Source organism: Dreissena polymorpha, chromosome 2 (genome assembly GCF_020536995.1).
Source record: "Dreissena polymorpha isolate Duluth1 chromosome 2, UMN_Dpol_1.0, whole genome shotgun sequence".
NCBI lineage: Eukaryota > Metazoa > Mollusca > Bivalvia > Myida > Dreissenidae > Dreissena > Dreissena polymorpha.
Genome location: NC_068356.1, coordinates 1,311,222 through 1,336,577, shown reverse-complemented (window position 1 = coordinate 1,336,577; position 25,356 = coordinate 1,311,222). Strand labels below are relative to the sequence as shown.

At 36.7% G+C, this 25,356-nt stretch overlaps 1 protein-coding gene across 1 annotated transcript in view; it reads left to right on the top strand.

Moving 5' to 3' along the window:
- The window catches only part of LOC127865584 (aminopeptidase N-like), a 47,048-nt gene that overhangs the window by 16,691 nt on the left and 5,001 nt on the right, over positions 1–25,356 (top strand). Inside the window, exons 4-21 of the mRNA XM_052405435.1 lie at positions 7,896–8,019; positions 8,344–8,554; positions 8,800–8,955; positions 10,415–10,532; positions 11,011–11,131; positions 13,719–13,873; positions 14,419–14,532; positions 16,655–16,789; positions 17,191–17,256; positions 18,251–18,316; positions 19,183–19,349; positions 19,631–19,731; positions 20,764–20,903; positions 21,244–21,447; positions 23,130–23,206; positions 23,471–23,581; positions 24,666–24,833; positions 25,042–25,140. Coding sequence (XP_052261395.1) covers positions 7,896–8,019; positions 8,344–8,554; positions 8,800–8,955; positions 10,415–10,532; positions 11,011–11,131; positions 13,719–13,873; positions 14,419–14,532; positions 16,655–16,789; positions 17,191–17,256; positions 18,251–18,316; positions 19,183–19,349; positions 19,631–19,731; positions 20,764–20,903; positions 21,244–21,447; positions 23,130–23,206; positions 23,471–23,581; positions 24,666–24,833; positions 25,042–25,140 — 2,333 coding nt within the window. The remainder of the gene's footprint in view (positions 1–7,895; positions 8,020–8,343; positions 8,555–8,799; positions 8,956–10,414; positions 10,533–11,010; positions 11,132–13,718; positions 13,874–14,418; positions 14,533–16,654; positions 16,790–17,190; positions 17,257–18,250; positions 18,317–19,182; positions 19,350–19,630; positions 19,732–20,763; positions 20,904–21,243; positions 21,448–23,129; positions 23,207–23,470; positions 23,582–24,665; positions 24,834–25,041; positions 25,141–25,356) is intronic.

Sequence of the window (25,356 nt, the reverse complement as noted above, 5' to 3'; positions counted from 1 at the left end):
TATGAAATGGAAGTTTAAAGATAAAAATGAATAATGCAAGTTTTATCAGATATTCGTAATAATTTCCAATATAATTGAGTGTCTGAGCAATGTGGATGAATGAATATATCGGATAAAACGAACACTTGTCTACACTTGAATTATGATTTATTTGTCAATATTTTATGCACTTAAGTTTAGCCTTAATGCCTTTTTATAAGCATTTATAGACAGTGTCCCTCCCCAAAATCAAGAAATTATTACTTGTAATTCATTTTAGTTATGGTATACAATAATTTTGTGGTAGAATATTTGAGAAAAACATTAGAAACGAAACTTGTCAGTGATGAAATTTTCCATATGGTTATGGAAATTACCGATCGTCGGTTTCCGAAAAACAATACATCACGATTTCCAAAAATATGATGGTTGTGCCCAAAGATTTTGGTGTTAATGAACATTACTAGTTTATATTTTAATAATTTCGATTCTCATTTGATTAATAGGTAATTTCAAGGCTGATAAACTTGAAATATGCAAGCTATTCTTTCGTTTTGCATATGTCTGTCGATACATCTGTACAATCGGTTATTTCCGTAACCACTCGTTAAATTGTAGCAGACACAAGTTAAAATAAAAAAATATTATGTTTTACATTAATATTCTACCTCTTTATGCTAAAAACTAATGCATGAATGACTTAAAAGTAATATTGCATCGTTTTCAGCCAGGAACACTGTCTATGACCGCGAAAAAAAACATAACAAACTTTTTGATTTACGATATTTACTTTATAAATAGCTTGCATACGGCATGGCATTGCATGTTTCGCAAGATAAATATCTCGACTTTATTTATTGGATGATTTCGGACTGTTTCATCCAATCAGAAAATAGCTTTTAAACGTAATTTAGACCCATGTTTACCGAGATAATTAAATACCACTTTTTATACACTGCCAAATTGTGACATAACAAGTTGCCTCCCTTGTTGGTTCATGCTTCTGTATTATTATGCCCCCTTTCGAAGAAGATAGGGTATATTGTTTTGCACATGTCGGTCCGTATGTCTGTCCACCAGATTGTTCCTGATGATAATCAAGAACGCTTATTACATTAATATTCTACCTCTTTATGCTAAAAACTAATGCATGAATGACTTAAAGCGGGTATATACGATTTTTATATGTGCTGAATTGTAAAATATTGATACAAATATGTTATAATAACACACAATATGCAAGAAAAATGATACATTTAAGACGAACTTCATAAAATACAGCAAATACAAATTAGGGCCCTGAGCCGATTGTGACGAAGATAATTCGTAATTATTTTCCTACAATAACCGATGCATTCGTCTTTTTAGTAAGTGTTTGTGTGTCGTATGAATCGATATCGCTGCAGGAATTTCAAATGAACCGTTAAACTAAATTTAGATTCACATCGTACATGCATGATATACATGCTGGCGAATTCGGCTGTACAGCCTTTTTCGATTTCAGAATTAAATATCTGGCTTATTTAGCATTTTTCGACACATGTTCTTCTTAACTTTTATTTTAGTTCATATTGAAATATATGTATAATAAATTTTTACACATTTTATATTAATAAATAGATATTTCACAAGATCGTATATACCCGCTTTAAAAGTAATATTGCATCGTTTTCAGCCAGGAACACTGTCTATGACCGCGAAAAACATAACAAACTTATTGATTTTCGATATTTACTTTATAAATAGCTTGCATGCGGCATGGCATTGCATGTTCCGCAAGATAAATATCTCGACTTTATTTATTGGATGATTTCGGACTGTTTCATCCAATCAGAAAATAGCTTTTAAACGTAATTTAGACCCATGTTTACCGAGATAATTAAGTACCACTTTTTATACACTGCCAAATTGTGACATAACAAGTTGCCTCCCTTGTTGGTTCATGCTTCTGTATTATTATGCCCCCTTTCGAAGAAGAGAGGGTATATTGTTTTGCACATGTCGGTCCGTATGTCTGTCCACCAGATTGTTTCCTGATGATAACTCAAGAACGCTTATGCCTAGGATCATGAAACTTCACGTGTACATTGATCATGACTCGCAGATGACCACTATTGATTTTGAGGTCACTAGGACAAAGGTCAAGGTCATGTTGACCCGAAATAGTAAAACGGTTTCCGGATGATAAAACTGAAGAACGCTTAGGCCTAGGATCATGAAACTTCGTAGGTTCATTGATCATGACTCGCAGATGAACCCTATTAATTTTTAGGTCACAAGGTCAAGGTCACGGTGACCCGAAATAGTAAAATGATTTCCGGATAATAACTAAAGAACGCTTATGCCTAGGATCATGAAACTTCATAGATACATTGATCATGACTCACAGATGACCCCTTTTGAGGTCACTAGGTCAAAGGTCAAGGTCACGGTGACCCGAAATAGTTAAATGGTTTCCGGATGATAACTCAAGATCGCTTATGCCTAGGATCATGAAACTTCATCGATACATTGATCATGACTCACAGATGACCCTTTTTGAGGTCACTAGGTCAAAGGTTAAGGTCACGGTGACCCAAAATAGTAAAATGGTTTCCGGATGATAACTCAATAACGTTTATGCCTAGGATCATAAAACTTCATATGAACATTGATTGATCATGACTCGCAGATGACCCCTTATGATTTTCAATTCACTAGGTCAAAGGTCAAGGTCACAGTTACTCAACTTTGAAAAATGGTTTCCGGATGATAACTCAAGAATGCTTACGCCTATGATCATGAAACTTCTTAGGTACATTGATCCGGACTCGCAGATGACCCCTATTGACTTTCAGGTCACTAGGTCAAAGGTCAAGGTCACGGTGACTTGACACAGTAAAATGGTTTCCGGATGATAACACAAGAAAGCTTACGCCTAGGATCATGAAACTTCATAGGTACATTGATCATGACTCCCAGATGACCACTATTGATTTTCAGGTCACTAGGTCAAAGGTCAAGGTCTAAGTGCCAAAAAAACGTATTCACACAATGGCTGCCACTACAACTTACAGCCCATATGGGGGGCATGCATGTTTTACAAACAGCCCTTGTTTCAAAAATGTTTTCATGTAGTATACTTATATTGATATTTACAAAATTGATGCATATGAATGATAGACTTTACTGAAATCATTTTAATGATACCGAAATCATGACAGTGAATTAATACTGATAATTATTTAATATATTTTGCTTGATAAAATCATGTTCATCTATATCAAATGAGATCATACTGTAACTTCAGTGATGAATTTCAGTGAATTAAATTAAATCCAAAAAATAAGTATCTCCTATATCTCTCCCGCATCGCGCACACCTAAACATCCTGCTGTGTACCTATCCAGATCCAGATAAAAAGATACGATACATACTTATGTATCATCATGTTGTTCAGAGGGGATGATTTTACCTCTGTTGTAGCAATGTATTGTTTTACTTCTTTTATCAGTGTGTTAAAAGATATATAAACATAGCCCCAGGGTCTTTGCTTCAGGCAATGAATATTTAATATCCTGATCTCTTTTTTTAATGGATATTTTAACTAGTTCCTACATTCAATACAGTCAAATATATGTTAAGTAGTATCTGTACACATTGGTAGATTAAATTTGTACATCAAATATTATTTTTTATTGTTTTATATATAAAAGATATATTTCAAATGTTCATACTAGATTAAATTAGAACCTTAGTCATGTCACGGAGTCCGTGGTCATGTGGTAATTAAACATTTTTAAATATAACCACTTTTATATGGAGTCCTGACCAGATCTGCATATCCCTTTTCTCTGTCACCCTGGTCATCTCTTATCAAAATGGCAAATTATATGCAGAACCGCTCTTTATACACAATGGTTGAATGAAAAAAATGACATCCTTTTCACATGGAAATTTCACTTTGACAGTCATGGAAAAAGAGCCTGCACAACACAGATCAAAAATACTTTTTATTTGTGGATAATCCCATATCTTGAAACTCTTATGTGCATAAATATCTCAAGTCTTCGTGAAATCAGGATAACAAAAATGCTTTTTAAGTCCTTAAAGCGAGATTATACGATTTTTATATGTGTTGCATTGTAATTTATTGATACAAATATGTTATGATAACACACAATATGCAAGAAAAATGATACATTTAAGACGAATTTCATAAAATGCAGCAAATACAAATTAGCGCCCGGAGCAGATTGTGACGAAGATAAATCGTACATATTTTCCTACAATAACCGATGCATTCGTCTTTTAAGTAAGTGTTCGTGTGTCGTATGAATCGATTGCTGCAGGAATTTCAAATAAACCGTTAGACTAAATTTAGATTCACATCGTACATGCATGATATACATGCTGGCGAATTCGGCTGTACAGCCTTTTTCGATTTCAGAATTAAATATCTGGCTTTTTTTAGCACTTTTCGACACATGTTCTTGTTAACTTTTATTTAGTTTATATTGAAAAATATGTATAATCAGTTTTTTACACATTTTATATTAATTAATAAATATTTGACAAGATCGTATATACCCGCTTTAATTGACCTGGCTATAGTAATCAGATTATTATAAGCTCAATTATGTCATATGCTTTGTGTATTGTAAACATACACACAATATTGCAGGTACATGATAGCAATAAATAATAACAAAGCCGTCCATACTATAAAGGTCAATGGCAAAGCCTGTGAGAAAAATTTGAACGCATTGAGTATAATCACATCATGGTGAGCTTTTGTGATCGCTTTATGGCCGTCGTGAGCCGTCAACATTTGCCTTGTTAACTCTGTGGATGCCACGTTTATATTCCAATCTTCATAAAATTTGGCCAGAATATAAGTCTCAATGATATCTTGGATCAGTTCGAAAATGGTTACAATTGGTTGAAAAACATGGCTGCCAGGGGGAAGGGCATTTTTCCTTATATTGCTATAGTAAAACATTGTTAACACTCGAGAGGTCACATTTATTTTCCGATCTTCATGAATTTTGGTCACAATATTTGTCCCAATAATATCTTGTTATCTCAGGTGAACGACTTTGGGCCTCTCAGGCTCCCTTGTTTGTTTATCTTACCATTTGAAGAAAAGATATCATTGCGCAGATGTCTTGATTTTCAGGTCACTAGATAAAAGGGTAAGGTCACAGTGACTTGAATGCTTAGGCCTAGGATCATGAAACTACATAGGTACATTGATCATGACTGGCATATGACCCCTATTGATGTTCTGGTCATTAGGTCAAAGGTCAAGGTCACAGTGAGTCAAAACAGTTTAATGATTTCCGGATAATAACTCAAGATTGATTACGTCTAGGATCATGAAACTTCATAGGTACATCGATCATAACTTGCAGTGTACCCCTATTGGTGTTTAGGTCACTTGGTCAAAGGTCAAGGTCAAAGTGACTCAAAACAATAAAATAGTATCCGGATGATAACTCAAAAATGCTTACGCCTAAGACCATTAAACTTCATGGGAACATTGATCATGACTGGTATATAACCCTTATCGATTTTCAGGTCACTTGGTCAAAGGTCAATGTCACAGTGACTCATAACAGTAAAAAGGTTTCCTGATGATACCTCAACCATAGTAAGGCCTAGGATTATGAAACTTCATAGGTAAATTGATCATGATTGGCAAATGATCCCTATTGGTTTTCAGGTTACTAGGTCAAAGATCAAGTTCACAGTGACAAATGTATTCACACAATGGCTTCCACTAGAACTGACAGCCCATATGGGGGGGCATGCATGTTTTACAAAAAGCCCTTGTTTGTCGTATGTTGGTAAATGTTCATCTCGGTCAATTCTAGGTTTAGTTTAAAAGTAGGTCATATGTGGTCCAAACTAGGTCAACAAACCAAATCACAGAAAAGGTAAGTGAACACTCCAGAGGTCACATTTTCTTCCAGATCTTCATGAAAATTGGACAAAATGTTATCTCGATGAAATAAAGTTTCAGTTTGAAAGTTGGTAGTTTGTCAAAAATTAGGTCAAAATATAGAAAACTTCCTTTACCTTTCTACAGGTCACATTATCTTCCTGATTTTCATGAAAATTGCTTACAATGTCCATCTTAATCAAATCAAAAGCTGAATTTGCAAGTTGGTCATGTGCAGGCTAAAGCTAGGTAACAACTTAGTCAAATCATACACACGTTTTTGTCACTAAAGAAGGAGTTTTGGGTGAGCTATACAGGGCTATCTTGTTTTAAAACAGCCTGCAGTAAGAAAGGGAAGGTATTGTATTTGTTTCAAAAGTAACATTTTATTGTTATTGGAAGTAACTGAGCAATTATATGATGTCATAGTTTTGGTTATTTTGCTCACTTGTTATGATGTGACAAGGTGAGCTTTTGTTATCACTCTTTGTCTGTTGTATTTTATCCAAAGTTTGTTGTGACATAAGATATCATTTTACAATGTTTAAATTTGGGTGTCACCTCTTTGCCAGATTCTTATGAAACTAGTCACTTCTATGTCATTTTGGGTTTCATATTCTATCAAAAATTAGGGCACTAGGTCAAATATAAGAAAAGGTCTGTTAATACTTTAGTGGTCACATTCTCTCTTTGATCCACTTGTAAATTGGTTAGAACATTATTTTAAATGATTTCAAAGTCAAGCTTGAAAGTATCATATTTAACATTTAGGTCACAAGGTCTAGTCTCAGTGATTAACAGGTCACGTTCCAAAGTGGGTGATGTGCTTCCAAGCATTTGATAAATTACTAAAATCATTAAAACTTATGTTAACACTTACATTTTTTAACTGATCTTCATGGCTGTTGATCAGAATGTTCAAATAAATAAAAGTAGGAACTCGGTAACAAGGCTCAACTAGATCGGATAGACGCAAATAGTTTGTTCATACTCAAAATGCCTTTTTTCTAGATCTTCATGAAAAATATGTTTACACCTCTAGGAAACAATTAGTTTCAGGTGAGCCACATTGTGCTGTTAAAGCTATCTATGTATAGTATAGATTGTTACAAAACCTTGTTAATCAATAAAAATAAATGAAAAAAATGGCTTTCTAAAAGTGTAGTCTTGGATGATATATTCCTCAACTTATAATCTACGACAATCTTTTGAGAAGAAAAACAAAATTTGACAATTATTATACCCCAACATACTGTGATTGGGGGCTAGCACAGGAATTCTCAATTATGTTCCTCGAAAAATAATGGGTTAGCATATTGTTGCTGTTTTATCCAGTTGTCTGGACCATTACTCCCAAAAGAATTGTAAGTTCAAATATGAGATATGTAGGTAAATAAATCTCATTGAAGGGAGTGCAGTGTCCAAGAACGAAAACGATTGCACCACAACCATTAACTGACCTGCGGATAAATGACAAGCAATAAAAAATACACAATTGCGGTGATGTAGAGTAACTTAAATGGATACTTATTTATTTTATGCTTTCCGGTGATTTATACAGAAATATCAGTGAAATAAACTGGTATTTCAGTGTTTTAAACAGTGAAAAAAAACAGTGAAAATATCGATATATTTCGCTGTTTTTCTGGGAAAATCGATATTCCACCAAATCCAACAAATATCCTCTATATATCCATCCTCTTCAATAGCATCGTCAAACCAGTACTTTCAGTACTTTGATTCTTAAGTAGTGTATGTCTAGCTTAAGAACATAGATCTACATTGAGATAAGGCAACTCATATTAGACCGAAATGATGAAAACATATGGTTTTTTTTGTGTATTAGAATATAATCCATCCTGACGATCTGAGCTCAATAACCAGGCAAGTACTTATGTGCCTTTATCAAAACAACATAGACTGCTACATGGCTATGTACGACCTGTTACAAAGAGTGACACTTTACTGACCACGCCCCTGTACTTCTCCACAGGTGTTCATGTACGCGCCCCTGGAGCCAGCAGCGTTCTATTTCAACGGAAGTGTCATCATTAGCTTTGAATGCAAGAATGCTACAGACAAGATTTACCTGCACTCAAACAAGCTCAACTACACAGGTTTGTAATGGTCTGCGTCGTTGGGTGAGACGTGATCTGAACCCTCCGTTGATATCTTCTTTTGTAAAGGATCGGACCACATAAGCTACAGACGTTATAATTAGATTTCTAAATTGACAACAGTTGAGTAACGGTTTGGTTGATGGTCCATACCAGTTTAATTCTAGATATTAATTTGTACCATAAACATGCATGGTTCTCACCATTTATGATTAAGATGTTTTTGATTTATGGTGTTTGTTCGTTTTAACGGGTGTAATTTATTGATTAGCGTATTGGTGTTGATATTTTGTCACTATCAGTCAGTTTTGATATTGATTGCAGGGCCATTTAGGGTAACAACTGAAAATGGCATTGAGGATTTGTACCGAAATCACACATTCGACATGGATCGCCAGTTCCTGATCGTGCATCTTACCCAGAAATGTGCGCTCAACAACAAATACATTCTGGAGATCCCGCACTTCCGAGGACCGTTGGTCTCCGACCTGGCCGGTCTGTACCTCAGCTCGTACAAACGCGGCAACCAAACCATGTGAGTAATACACCAAGACGGTCGTACCCAAACGGCAAAGAACGGTCTCCCATTCCCTAAAATTAAGAACAGTCCAGATAAAAGTATTTCATAATTATTAAATACGAGTAAATTTATATTGGATTATAGTATTTTGGTTAAACTATAACGCACACGTAGACATTTAACTTGATAATCCATGTTAATGCAGTATAATGTATGAGCCTCTCACTGCTCACTCCTCTTTACTCTTGTTCTCTCTGAAGCCACATCGCCACGTCACAAATGCAGCCGACAGACGCCCGCAAGACGTTCCCATGCATGGATGAGCCTGCAATAAAGGCGCAGTTTGAAGTGACCTTGGTCCGCAAGAGTCACATGGTATCGATCTCAAATATGCCGAACATCTCCATGGAAGCAAGGTAAACATATCTCACATCTCGTTGGAATAAGACTTGACATATCAAACAAATGCATGGAATATAATAATACATGTACATTCTTAATATATCCGTGGAATATAGCCTAACATGTCTAAAATATCCATGGCATATTGCTGCACGTGTAAAAAATATCAATTTAATACAGATAAACACCATAAATATCTTCATGGAACATGGGTATCCACGCCTTACAACTTCGTAGAGTAAATGTTTACACGCCCAACATATCCATTGAATATATGTATCCACGCTCAATGTATGGAACGAACTATTCATAAAAGAAATAACCCTTTAAATTTAACGTCAAATTCCGTCGAAACGTAAAAGTACAATGCACTCCAATAAAACAAGTTAAGTAGTCTCGTGTAAGTCACATGCTATGTTCTCAATCAGCAAATTGTTAACACTGTACTTAAAAACATCTCGTTATTCGAGTACATTCTACATTATAAATAATTCTACAATGCAGACTCAATGGTTTATTTAAGCCATATATGCCAACACTTTTATTCGCATTTTATTATAATTACCCATCATAAACACGAAAATAAGTTATAGTATATTGCAAGTTCATTTCAAACTGCCAGGACAACCCGCGTGAATGAATGATGCAATCCAGTAATGCAATGTCAGCAGACAAGCGCGAGCTGTTTGGCGATTTGTTTCGCTTATTAGTTAAACATCAATAGAAACGCTGTATTTGATTAATAACTACTGGCTATTATTCTTGCATGGTTCGTGGTATTCATTTGAAATATATCCATTCGTTGCATGAATAGTTAGTTTTGGAACAAACGAATTAGGATTTTGATACATGGTAACGATCTAAATTGTCTTCAAATCTTAACTGCATAAGACCTTTAACCAAGAGTGAAAGGCCAAATAAGCAGTCCGCTATGTACATGTGTAAGGCTACTAGGCATGTAAATCAATTGTTTAAACGACACCTAGAGTTTTCTTCTATAATATCATTTAGCTGTATGATACATGACTCAGATCTCAATGAAACATAGGTATATATCGTCAACATCTCCATGGAATATAGGTATACCCGTCTTAAATCGCCATGGAAGTGGTAAAACACGTTCAAAATCTTCATTTAATATTTCTCTTTAATATACATGTAGGTACATATCTCTAGGGAATAAAGCAATATACGCCCAACTGATCCATGTAAATTTGGTTTTAAAACCTAACATATCGATGAGATATTGGTGCCCATATTCACTGAATAAAGGTAAGGTTTACACAACGCACATCTTAATTGAACAAAGATACACATCGGGTATTGAGATACACATGCGTATTTTATACTTTAATTTACATTGATTTTATTGGTTGTATTTCTTCGAATATGAAAGTACGTGTAAACGTTAAAACAATTACACCTGATTTAAATATTTATATACGAAAGGCCTTCCTTAATATTATCTCACAGGGGTGACAACTGGTTCGCGGACAAGTTCAAAGTGACGCCCAAGATGTCTACCTATCTACTCGCCTTTATTATCTGTGACTTTCACTACACAAAGGCCATGACCGAGAATAACGTAACGGTAACTACGGCCTGTTTTGAGTTAGAGCACTGTCGTGTTTGCTTTTAACTTTACAGTCACTAAACCTTCAAACGTTTTTTTTACATTTTTTTCACTTTTTAAAGTTTGTTTTAAGTAAAATCCATAAAAGAGAGGATCATGTCAATTGGACGTCATGAGTATTTTCCGCAACAAACTTCATTACATTGACGTCGTTTTCAATTTCGCTGCCTAGTTTTCAAAACTATCTTTATATTTTTACCACCAACATTGAGCAAACCGAGGTGAGAAATGACTATGTTTGATTTACGGCATACAAAGGTGACTCTAACTGTTTTAAATTTTACGGTTTATATGTCATCATCTCATATATAATTGACTTCTTGTCGGCCGGAGTTTTACTTGTGCGACGGCCAAGAGTACTGTACAACAAACAATATTTGTTACTTAAATAAGCCAAATGTTGCTCAATAGTAGATATTTACTGTGGCCATTGTAGTACCGCGCATATGCACGCCCAGATGCAATCGATCAGACCCCATACTCGCTGGAGACTGGTGTGAAAATCCTGACGTTCTTCGAGAAGTACTTCAACGTTACATACCCACTCCCTAAACAAGGTATTCTCTTCTGTAAGGTTGTCCTGGTCCACAGTCTTTTCAAATTACGAATCTGGAATAAAACTGGGGATGATGTATAGTAATTGTAAACAAATGAAGCGAAATTACTGAAATACTATATCCGTCGAAAACTCTAAGGATTACAAGTTTAATAGTTTGCATGAAACATTGCATCATCAAGCTCAACAAAATGTAATACAATCTTGCTCTTAGAGTCATAACTGGTCATAACTGGCCAAAGTCAGGATGGGGATAGTGATTGGATAGACGTATATATATATATATATATATATATATATATATATATATATATATATATATATATATATATTTAAATCTGAAATCAAAGAATTGGTATTTAACATTATCTAATGGTCCTGTTCACAGAGTTAAAAACAATATGCCCTGTGGTCAAAACTGGTCACGGGATATCATTTCTTTATAGTATCAGTTTTCTTCAAATGGTGACATGCTGCGTCAAAAGGATTTCTTCGTCGTTACTCTGGCAAGCTCTAAAAAGTATTTGCTTTCCTCTTAAACGTACTTTTTACCAACGACTTGCTGAATACTGTCGACATGCGATCGCTATCCCTGACGCTGGCTGACTATTAGACATATGATCGCTATTCATGACTTCAAAGTCTTTTACTGACAACAAACCACTGCAGATAGGATCGCGATTCCAAAACTGTTTCTGACCATTATTTTGCCGATCATATCACGAGATATGATGGGAATTTCGGACCATTTTGTAACGCGATCCTGGACGTCCGACATGTCTTACCACTAGTTTACCACTGTATATATGATCACTATTCCGGGCCTTTCTTTACGTCGTTCTTACTGTGACGTAACTCAATAATAAACATACGCAAGTCCTTTTCAATGTTCAAAACGATTTATTTCTATTTATTTTATTCCAACACAACATTTTCCAATGTTCGTAAAATATTCTAAACTATAAGTTAAATGTAATGGCCTTTTGGCCACATGACAATAACAAATTGTGTGACCGTAATGTCCGGCCGTGCGCATGGATCTGAACTCTCTACTACAGAGCAGTATATTAATATAGATTGGAACACCCAATGGTGACGTGTACAATATCCGACGGGATCTTATGCAAAAACAAACGCCCAAAGGTAGCGAAGTAATATGATATTATTACTTCGACGGACGAATAAGGATGTAAGCCCGCCTTTTACATTCCCTGCATACCCACAACATGCCCAATTAGCGAGATAAGCAATGAGTAATTAACTTTGTGTGTTCGTCTCGTCTAGTTTGACGTTATTTTACAATATTTCATCTGTACTGGCCATCTAGCATCGTGCTGTAACATATATCCGTTTAATCATTAATTAGCTGGGCTCTTTGTATGTAAGATATTGCCCATAGTGGGAATTTGACAATTTCGTTATCCGCTAATAACATTGAATATATGTTGTTAATAATTTTCCAATGCGTATAATATTTAGTTTACTAATATTTAATATAATATTTTTATTTAATAATATTTAATTTCTTTTTGGTGGTAATTTACTTTGTTACGCTACATGACCACTGATTGACATCTGCAGATATTATCGCTTTCACAGGCTTTGTATGTCGTACTTTCGTCTAGTTGATCTTTGTAGATATGATCCTCATCCCGACCGTTTTAGGCCATACTTACCCGTAGTTGACCGCGGTAGATAAAAACGCGATCCCGGCCTTTTTACACCGTACAGGTCCCTAGTTGATCTCTGTAGATATGTTCCTTATCCCGGACGTTTTACGCCGAACTGACCCCTAGATGACCGAGGTAGATATGATCGATATCCCGGACGCTTTACGCCGTGCTGACCCTTATATATTTGACTGCGGTAAATAATATTGCGATCCTTGACGTTTTACGCCGTACTGACCCATAGTTGATTTCTGCAGATATGATCGCGATCCTTGACGTTTTACGCCGTTCTGACCCCTAGTTGATCTCTGCAGATATGATCGCTATCCTGGACGTTTTAAACCGTTCTCTATTTGACTGCGGTAGATAAGATTGCGATCCTGGACAGTTGATGTGGTACTAACCAATAATTAACCACTTACAAAATGATCGAGATCCGGAACTTTTCAAGTGTTCTGAGAATATAACGATATGATTAAGATAGTAAAGCGATCCCGAATTTCATACTTTCTTCTGACAACGAGGTCACAGCTAGTTGGCCATTGCAGATAAGATGGCGATCGCGGAACTCTAACATGTCACTGGTTGACTATGCTAGATAGGATCACTTTCACGAACGTTTAACGTGATACTGATCCCAAACAGACCGCTGTAGATACAATGGCGATCCCGATCTACCAACAAGTTACTTACCACAAGTAGACTTCTATAGACACAATTCCGGATTTCTTTGTTGAGCTTTAAAGATATGGTCGCGAATCCGTACTTATGACTTGTGCTAATGACCACCAGTTGACTGCTGTGCATAAGATCGCGTTTCACACTTCTGAAGTGTTACTAACCAATAATTTACCGCTGCAGATATGATCGCGATCCCGGACATCTGACTTGTAATTGACCAGCTATGGACCATTGTAGATATGATTGCCATCCCCGACTTCGCTGCGGGTGCCATGGAGAACTGGGGTCTGATCACGTACAGGGAGACCGCAATGCTGTACCAGCCCGGGGTGTCCTCGGCGGGCAACAAGCAGCGCGTGGCGATCGTGGTCTCACATGAGTTGGCGCACCAGGTTAGCACCGTCAGCACAACGGGGAAAACGGTTTCAGTGACATCCCTGAATAACAAATGTGTTAAAACGAAATTGAATGCTGAGTTAAACAAGTAAATGACAGTAATCACGTTGATGTCTTTTATTTGAAACTTTTCTGCATATTGTTAAATATATTGTTAAATGTTTACAGAACAGAACAGAAAGTTTGATCATATAACTTGAACCAGTATAGTTCATCGTTATAAATCAAAACTGACAATATATCAGTGTGCGTATCAACCAATGAATGTCTTCGCTCTCTCAGAAGTGCGCATTTGTTGCGCACTAACTTATGGTTTGTTCCACGTGTAGTGTATGCTTGTTTCTGTAATTGTTATTGATCTTCGTTCGTGAAACAATTCCCCACGTCACGTGCAGTGGTACGGTTACCTCGTGACACTTTCCAAGTATGGTAAAATGTAGTAGTAGAAATTAATTGTGTAACCCGCCCCTTTGGGAAGCCCTTTAGGTAAATGGAATTCTAGTTTTAATGTTTAAATCCCTATTCTCTTTATGACGAGCAGTGGTTCGGTAACCTGGTGACGCCCTCCTGGTGGGACGACCTGTGGCTCAACGAGGGTTTCGCCAGCTACGTGGAGTACATGGGCGTGGATCACGTGCACCCTGACTGGAAGATGGTGAGTAGCCGCCTTTCAGAGGCTACACCATACTTTAAATAATTGGTAACGTCCCTGTGTAATTATAGGTGTGTAAATAACGGAGTATACAATGAAAACGCTGTAACGAGGCGTTATTAAACACTAACTTGGTATTGTATAAATTTCCAGCGGTTAATCAATAACGGGTTAACTCTACGAACACGGGTGGACTCTTTGAACACTGGCTTACAAATAGAAGACGGCTAAGAGAAACCTTTTCAAGTTTTGGTAAATTGGCAACATTGAAAAAAGTTTCAGATTTGCTAATTTTCGTTGTAGTTATGATATGTGCAATGAAACAGTTATACTGAATATTTACCATGGTCTAACAAATCCATAACATTTTTTGACGATTTAAAAGCCTTAAATTCATAAAGCGTTACACACGCAAAACGAGTGTATAATTTGGAGAGCTCTGTTTGTATCGTTAAATTTTGCGATACTTGAGGATTAAATATATGAAGTATAAAAGACACAAACCACTGTATGAGCACGGCTGGTGAGTGGTTCACGTGCTAGACTTTTACTACAAGGGTCAATGGTTCGAGCTCTGCATATGATTTCTTTTTTTCCTTTCTTTAATTTTATTCTTGAGTTACTTCAGCTATTTACATGTAGTTTCAATATTAACATTCATCGTTTTAAAGCATTTAATTACAAACTTCAATACATCACAAAATCTGTTAAAAGGTCCCTTCTAGGAATTGAACACAGGTTCAAATAATTAATTTGTATTATGTCTAAGAAAGGTTCTCATCCGGATCTCGCGCGTCCAAATACTTGGTAATCAGGGTGAAACTTATACAAACAGTGTTATCACTATAGTAGCCATATGCATAACTCCATCCAGAGGAATTTTTCTCAAGATGTTTATCTTGATATATCATTTCCAATTTTGATTCTGTGCATGCGTAAAAAAAAGGTTACCAGGTAAAATCGTACTCTTTATACCTCATGTAGTGATATTAGGGGCATCTAACAGTTTATATGTGTCTAATGCAACCGTTGTTTATTTTTGGTGTTTACACTTCATATAAACTTATATTTGTTAATGCAGCATCAACATACTATAACAATATCCCGGAAAGAGAAAATAATGCATTTGAATATCAACCGTACTTTCGTTTCACAACTGATCATGCATGTACGATGTGAACCTAAATATAGTTTTAGTGCAGATTCGTTCATACGACACAAAGACACATTTTTGTTTTACGGATCATCTCGGCTTAGAGGACTGGGTGGGTCACGTAAGATATCGGATATAAAATATATTTTTATAAACAACTGGTAGCAAGATGAGTTGCAGATAATTGGTCAGTAAACACATTTTAACTAACTCTTTTGGCCTATTAATTTTTTTCAGCTCAATTCAAAAGTGAAAATGCCCATAATATCACTTTAACTCAATGTCGAAAAAAATTAATCCGAATGTTGAATTTAACATTTTTTAATAGCGTTAGGCCACGCGCGTCGAAAGGTTCTACTTTTAAACATTCTCTTAACAATCTTGTGATCACTTTAGTGGCCACATTGTCGACTCGATTTTGATTAAACTTTGGCTTAATGTTTGCCTTGACAATATCCAGGCCAAGTTTGAATTTTGGTCACGTGCTTCTAAACACTAAATCATCAGGTTTACGTTTGTAAAACATTGTAAGGACGCTAGAAGACACATTAATGACTTTTTTTAATGAAAGTTGATAAAAATGGCAATCTTTACAATATCGGATATTGGTCACGTTCATCCAAAATAATGTCATCGACAATTGAAGTACATTGAACTAAGATGAGCTGTTGACAGCAATCATGGTACACTTACTGAGGTCTTTCAAATTGGATCGTTTTTCGTGATCGACTGTCTTTAATGTGAGGAGTATTTTGTAAAATATGATATGTTTGTAAAAGGAAACTCACAGCATTCTGTAGCATTTATGATTTTTAATGTAAGTCGCACAACTAGTCGTTTATCTACGGCGCATTAAATACCTAGTTAACCTACGCATGCGTTCATAACCGAAATATAACTTCAGAATAGTATATTGTAATATTTTAAACTTACTATAGTACATATTCCATCCCTGTTAATGTCTTTCCACAGTTCGAACAGTTTGTGGTAGAGGACCTGCAAGACGTGTTCAACTTTGACGGCCTCATCTCATCTCACCCTGTCTACGTACCAGTGGCTCACCCTGACGAGATCAACGAGATCTTTGACAAGATCTCATATGCCAAGGTATGTAGTGGTACAATGCACGATTTAATACGCCAATGTACGTCAAGATACCAGACGGGATGTCATTCTCCAAGGTAAGGGTATCAATTGTACCAGAATGAATCTGAATATCAAGGTAGGCACTCGCAAGTTTATACATATTTTACAAGATTTAATCAAAAGGCGGTGTTTATAAAGGCGTGTTCGAATATATTTGATTGGTAACCAGTGCCTTTAAAAAATCACTGGAGAGCTTCTTGAATGGGGTCGAACCCATATACGAATATTTCGTATCAACTTCACCATAGCATCTGTGACACAATATATTACATCTGTTAACTTTTTTGTAAAACAGTTTTTCAATGGTATAAACGTGCTTCACATGCTTTACGTAACGGGTGACTTTCTGTTTTCCACCTCAGGGCGCCACCATAATACGGATGATGCGCTTCTTCCTAGGGGATACTAACTTCCAAAAGGGTCTCACGGTAAGTACATCTGGCCAGTTTGAATATTTGTTTGGGTCAGCGAAATATCTTCGCATGCCTTTGGAAGTTTCTTCTCGCTTATTTCCGGCTCTCGGGGAAAATGCATTTGACTTGGAAATAATTTGATTTTATTGAATTTAAACATAGTTATGTGCGTTCGTTATCGTTCGCAGTCGGCCGTAAAATGGGTAACGCCTAAGTAAGTGACATGGTGCCATGAGGGCTTTAAGTTATTAAAGGGGCTGTGCGAACATGACCCACCGCAGAAAATCATATTTTCTTTGTAAAGCAAAAAAAAATCTACATTTCTTTCGCGTGAACGCAGTTACAATTATATTGACATGGTTGCGGTAAACTAAACAATAAATAGAGCGTTGAGCGTCGTTCATTTGTAAAAGCTTGGTTTTATTAGCACCTAGGTTTACTTACCTCAAAGTGATATTATGCGCATTTTTCACTGTCGAATTGAGCTGAAAAGAATTTACAGGTCAAACAAGTTAGTTAAAATGTAGTAACTTACCAATTATCTGCAATTCATCTTGCTAGCAGTTGTTTATAAGAAATATATATTACAATCGATATTTTACATGAATGTCCCAGTCCTCTAAGCCGAGCAGAACGGTTTATGTATAAGGGTCGGAGTTAGTGTTCGTGTGTCGTATGAACGAATCTTTACTAAAACTAAATTTAGATTCACATCGTTCATCGAATCATTTCTGTCGTCAGTTGTCAAAACGAAAGTACGATTGATATTCAAATTCATTATTTTTCTCTTCCCGGAATATTGTTTTAGTATGTTGATGCTGCGTAAACAAATATAATTGTATATGAAGTGAAAACACCAAAAAAATAAACAACGGTTGCGATAGACACCTATAAACATAGCATCTACTGTAAGATGCGCATAATATCAATTTAACTACATTGTCGTTAAACTTACCGCTTTAATGGACAGCCATTAAACATATGATAGTATACACCTTTTTTGTTTCAGGATTACCTTCGCTCTCTGGAATACGAAGCAGCCTTTCACGATGACCTGTGGTACGCGCTCGGGAACGTGAGTAGATTCGTTTGCGACCCCTAAGAAATGCGATTTGATCAACATGTAGAACATGTGAAATGAGTTATGCGTAACCAATCAGAAATCAATAGATACCGCTCCGAGAATATTGGAAAACGTAGATAATTAGTTTGCTTCTCGGAAATGAACGATGTGTTGCTATCATGCTTGTTGTATGTTTTTTAGGTCAGTAATCACAAAGACTCAACTGAAATAAAGAAATAGTCGTGTATTAATCTCCGAAATGTGTTAACAGTTGTATGTAGCCTTTTTGACCTGTTGGTAAAGTCTTGTGCAACTCCTCGCAAATGTGCAATTAGTCAATCGCAACCCAACAAAGAGACCGTTCGTGTATAACTTAATACGGTGACTGTCTTTGATCGTGCATAGATTACCACACAACTAATTCGTTCGAATATATCCACGCGCAGAGAATATGATTAATCAAGTTCAAGCGTGTGTAACCACACACAGCTATTGCCATTGACCGTTCATGTATTACCACACTCAGTAACTGCAATAGAACGTGTACAGCCATAAACAGTGCCTGTCATTAATCTTGAGAATATTACAACGCACAATGACTGTCTTTATAATTCGTGCATTACCCACACAGCAACCATCAGTGGTCATGCGAATATAGAACCATATACAGTGACTGTTATTGATCCTTCTGGAATGACCACACGAAATTGATGTCAATAATCATACGTTTTTAACGACTCGCAATGTTTTTCATCGGTCGTGCGTGTATTACCGCGCACATTGATTGATTGATCGTATATGTATTTCCGCATGTAGTGACTGTCATTGCTCGTGCGTGTATTGCTACCGACATTGACATTAATTGACATTGATTTTAGCGCTCTGCCTTCCACGTGAAAGAGGTAATGGACACATGGACGCTGCAGATGAACTATCCCACCGTCATGGTGTCTCACAACCAGCAGGGGCGTCTAAGCCTAAAACAGAGCAGATACCTGCAGGATCCCAATGCAGCGGACCCGGGCAAATACGTCTCGCCTTTCGGGTATACACCTTTGATGCGTGTCAACTTAAATGATATAGTCAAAATCACAAACCCATTACTACTGTTGTTTTTAATAAGATGAATACTTTACTTATATTTATTGTAACGATATGTGATACTTTACTTATAGTAATTGGTATGTACTGCTTCATAATCACATTAGAAATTTGAACACGATTTTTTACGTCGAACGTAAACCTTGTTATCACTGATATTCGACTTGCAGTATGTCACAACGTGTATAGCGGTGTATCACTACATGAACTGCTTCTCGCCTACAGGTACAAATGGGAGATCCCATTTACGTATACCACGAGCTCTCAACGAAGATTTGACGTGACGTCTAAAGACATCACATGGCTGCACAAAACAGGAAATGACAGTTAGTCGATTTATTTATTATAAAAAAGTTAATCTCGCGTATTATTAATGCGAGAAATTCTTATCACTTTATTAACAGTAACGAGATATAAAGTAGGTAAATCGTGTTTTGTTCTTTAAAGTTGAAACAAGAAATTTATGTAAACATATATTAATTGTAACACAACTTAAAATAAAGTTTTGAAACATACATGTTAAGTAGTATAAATAATACACTCGATTAAATTATAACTTTTTTGTTAATAACTTTTTTACCGATAATTACATGCCGATAACTAACTATAGTATTAAGATTATTCATGAAATAGTATGTATACATCAATATAATATATACCGTATATGGTTATTGATTAAGTTTAATTATGTGCCACTCCCTATCGAAGAAGTTGGGATAAACTGCTTTGCATCTGTACGTCAGTCCGTTGGATGGTCGGTCAACCCGTGGACCGTTTCGTCTCCGTACATTATACAACTAGAGTTGCCATTCTGTTAGCAACATAAAGCTCGGAATAACTAGCAGCTACCATTGAACTAAGCTTGAGTTAAGTTTTTTTAATAGGATCTGAAATTTAATCACGTTTAGCGTATTGATTGTATAAAATACGATACACTTATATACGTATGAAGTACAGCATCCGCCAATTTGTTGGCAATGTCCTTTTTTTAGAACTACGTGTCTGTACTCTGTACCAGAGTCGCGAGAGAAATTTAGCATTGCCTCACAAATATTATAAGAACCATTGAGAAACCATAGTTAAATTGTAAACGAATTAAGTCAACTTGAATGAAAAATTAGCCTGTCGACATAAAGCTCGGAGCACATTCAAAACAGTTAATATTAAGAGGTAAGTCATACTTGCAACTGGTTCCCCATTCACCTAAAACATAATTTTATAGGCAGGGATTTTTGTTGAAATTTCAAATTTGCAATTGCAATTTAATAATTTTCGCAATTTGATTTACTGGCTATATTTTTTTACAAGTGGGAAAAGTCAAAACCAGGATAAAACAGCTACGAAAAAAACTATTTCAGTGGTTGTGATGGACAACGCTATCCCCGCTCCAGGTGTAGGATGGGTGCTAGGCAATCCGATGCAATACGGATACTACCGAGTGAATTACGACAGGACGAACTGGGACATGCTTATACAGCAGCTCGTTACTAACCACACAGTATGTCATTTGGGCATCTAACTACACTAACACATGGTCTGTTTGTCAGGATATACAATGTACAAGTACACGTGTAATATTAAAACATATGTTGTAAAATATAAATTGTGATTTGCATTTTTTTTCAAGGACTGTTCAATCGAGTTTATTCGAACCGTTTACTTATAAAGACCACATTATAATTACGGTATCATTTAAATAAATTGTTTATCATTACTTTTATTCTACATCCGTTCATTTTCATTAAGAATTTTTCATACAGCTATATTGTTATGAATAACGGTAGAGTAAGAGCGCAAGTGTTCCATATGCTCATATGCAACAGCTATGTGACTTCTAGGTTATTCACGCGATCAACCGCGCGCAGATCATCAACGACGCGTGGAGCTTGGCGCAATCCGGGGACCTGGCGATGGAGGTGGCACTGCAGACGACCAACTACCTGGACAAGGAGCGCGAGTACGTGCCATGGGCGGCCGCCTCTTCGCAGCTGTCCTTTGTCAACTCCATGCTTGCCAGACACCCACTTTACGGTTCCTTTAAAGTGAGTATAGCTTCTGTGGGGTGAACCTCCAATATATCTTACGAGCATAAAGGTGTGAGATGGCTCATGTTTCAAGACGGCATACCATGTTAAATCAAAGTACTGGCAGTACTGGTGTGACGATGCTTTTGAAAAGGATGGATATAAAACATCAATTTAAGTTTATCTATATCACCACAATTGTGTATGTTGATACGAACATTTGGGTACGATAAAAAATTTGGGTACGAAAAAAAATTTGGTACGAAAAAAATTTGCGTACGAAACATTTTTGGTACGAAAAAAGTTTAGGGGTACGGGGAAGTAGTACCCGTGGGTAACTTGACCCATTGAGCGAAACTGGGAGGCGGGTCACATTCTTGTTCATTAAGTATGGCAATACATTCATGATGATTCTCGAAAGTAGGTATGAGCACATAGCCGGACCATGTGAGCTCAATCGTATGAGCACTTGACTATCCGAGTTCGCCCACGAACATATGGATAAGTTAACTAATAGCGAAATGACCTTATACATGCATATGCTGAAATCTAACAATCGAACGAAATATCAAACATGGTATGTACACTTAGGTGGTTGTGTAATCTCTGTTAGAATATCGTATTCAATATGTAAATTTTAAATGATTGTGCCCGCACTTGAGTTTGTTGCCTTGTTTGAGTCTATACGCGCCTAGGCTGCACCCAGTGTGTGTATTTGTGTTTTTCCAAGGTAATGAGTTACCTCCGCGCTGAGGCTGCATAATGTTGGGACCCGGAGTGTGTCCAGCACTCCTACCTAATAAGATTAGATTGACGACAGTTGGGACGAATTTTGAATGATAGCTGCAATTTCCAGCTATTTGTTTTGTACTGAAATACTTTTTAATTTTTTATATGGTCAAATGCTGCGGGGGGGGGGGATGAGATTTTCCGGAAAAAAAACAACTTTCAGGAATGGTGGCCACAAAACATACAAAATATAACATTGCGCCTGGAGCGGGAATCGAGGTGAAAAAGCGAACGTCCTTACCATTGCGCTAGCGGGACGGACAATTACGCAAAGATATGTTGTTTAATCTATATATATCATAGCAGTGCAGCGTTTACAATTTGCAGGTTCGAAATCGTTCGCATTCTTTAGTTTTGTGATGACGTAAAAAGTTAATTTTACATGTTTTTATTCGCAATTTATTTACTAAATCGAGAACAAAGATCAAACAAAATAGAGAAAATATACTGTTGTTTCATTGGTCCATAAAAATAAAATGGATGTAAAATTACTAATTTGAAATTACCGTTCTGATACACTTATTGAATCTGTTTCCCCAGGATATGCTATTCTATTAATATTTACCTTTATCAACACGAACGACAACTCTGCTAGGAGAATGTTATCAATGAAAATCAACGAGCAATCTCCTACGCAGTGGCGTATGCCAAGGGAAGTAACTGAAAAATCGTGTTATCTCAATCGGACTGGCTCGGTTTTTTACATAGGGCGCCATTGTGAAGAATTTTTTTACTGGTTATCAAACATTGGACGCTGCTGTTCCAGCATCGTCAAAAAGGAATGTTTTAGTTTTTAAAATGTCGACATATATATATTAAAGTTTAGTTGTAAACTTTTGTAAAGTATTCCAATTGTTTTTAAAAATTACACGTATGTTTTGCGATGCTAAGTGTTTATTTTCCACTTATAGAATTTTATGCGGAGCAAGACTGGGGACGCATTCAAAGAGCTGACGATGAATAACACTGGCTCTACTCACCTAGAATCGTAAGTCTCAGTTTGTATAAGCGCGTTAAACTGTACTTTTATAAGAGAACTATGATGTTTGGCGCTTTCTTAGAGTTGTGGCGACCATGTAGTTTGTATGCTTAACATTTAAGAGAAAAATGCTGTATGTTCGTTTGTCCTAACTATCGTGAATCAATGACTCGTTTTAACAAAGCACTATTTTAACTGCATATAAAATAATTCTGAACGTTCATTCAATGTGTGTGTTCCGAAACGTTGCCAAAGATTCCTGATTGGTTGCAGATTCTTACGGTCCACCATTTCTGACCTCGCATGCGTGTATGGCAACACGCGTTGTATTGACGAGGCAAAGAGGCTGTTCAGGCAATGGAGGGATAACCCTGATAATAACCCGTGAGTGATAATAACCCGTGAGCATTGGTGCTTGCAGATGGGCTGCCGCAACTCGGCGTTTATTAGCCTTTATATGTGATGTTGCTGTGTGGCGTATCTTTTTGCTATTTTATGTGCTATTTTGTTAGTATGCACAGTATTATACACAATTATTCATATGCGTTAAGTTGCACTTTGCCAATGCCCTAAGATGACACGTAGTATGGTTTATGTGTGCACACCACCACCCTGTAACATCCTTGTCCATGACCGATTCGTGCAACGCATCAGCGTGGGACATCACATAACACAATTAAAGGGTACAGTACTGAAATACCGAATGGCAGGGTCGAAGTGTCGAGTATACCGCCGGGCAACATCATATTACAGGGTACTGTACGCTTTATGATATTGCAGCAGCAGGGTGGTGTTCTGTACACATATGCCTTGCTATTTGATATGGCTCGGTGGTGCACGCAAACACCCACCATGTTGTGTGGATTGCAAGATTGTGCACTTTACACATTGCCCCTGCTATGCGGATTAGCTTGGTCGTATACATATGTATTAATTACTAAGCTTTGTACTGCACACAGAGGGTAAACTGCACACATCGACAATGATATGTGGTGTTTGCTTGTTATTGTAAAGCGCAGATTTTCTATGTTATATGGTGCTGCATGGTGGTTTATTACGCACAATGACAATGTCATGCACTGCATATATTGTCCATGTTTAATAATGTTTTCTGGGTTAGTGTGCTACACACATTATCCATGTTATGTGATGTTTGGCGGGTTTTGTACAGCCCCAATAGACCATGCTAGGCGATGGTAAAGTTTGCAAGGTGGTATACTTCACATTTACCATGGTATGTGTTGCATGCTGGGTTGTGTACAGATCAAAATGACATTTATTTTTATGCTTAAGGGTTGATTTACTGCATACATTGACCATGCTATTTGATGTTACAGGGAGGTGTACTGCAAATGTTTTCCATGTTATATGATGTCTGCTTGATGGTGTCCTGTACACATTGTATATGGTATTTGATGTAATCTAGGTGGTACACAGCGCACATTGACCATGCTTATTGATTTTTTAGGGTGGACCCAGGTATCAAGAGCACGGTGTACTGTACGGCGGTGGCGGAGGGGACGCTAGACGACTGGGAGTTTGCGCTTGCGCGATACCGCGTTGAGAATCTTGCCGCCGATAAAATGCGTCTTCTGTCTGCCCTTGCCTGCTCCAAGGATTCTTGGGTACTTAGTAGGTAGGTCCTTAAGTGACGGAGACCTCAAGTCATGTCAGTAACGTTATAAATAAATGTATAACGTGAATCATATCAAAATTATATCCGTAGTTTAAAACATGTTTATAGATCTTTTTATATACGAACAAGTGTTTCTGGAGTTTAAATCTACTGCTATGTTTACTATGCACTCCACGCACGTTCACACTTGTTCTGCGCTGTGCAACAGATACCTGCTGATGGCGATAGACAAGAGCAGCCAGGCCGACATCCGGAAACAAGACGCAGTCAACGTGATCATCTTCATTTCCCGGAATGTTATCGGCAGGTAACTGCAATTACGTTACACCTTTTGTACTCAGGACATATTTATTGTTCTCTTAGCATGCAAACTGTTTGATTAATATTTACTTGTTGATCACACGATTCCAGTATATTTTAAGTATATGGATGTTTCAAATAATAGCTTTCTATTGTGGAATCCGTCAGAATATACGATTCAAATGTATCACACTCACTATGAAGTGAAAGAAAAAAAGACAGG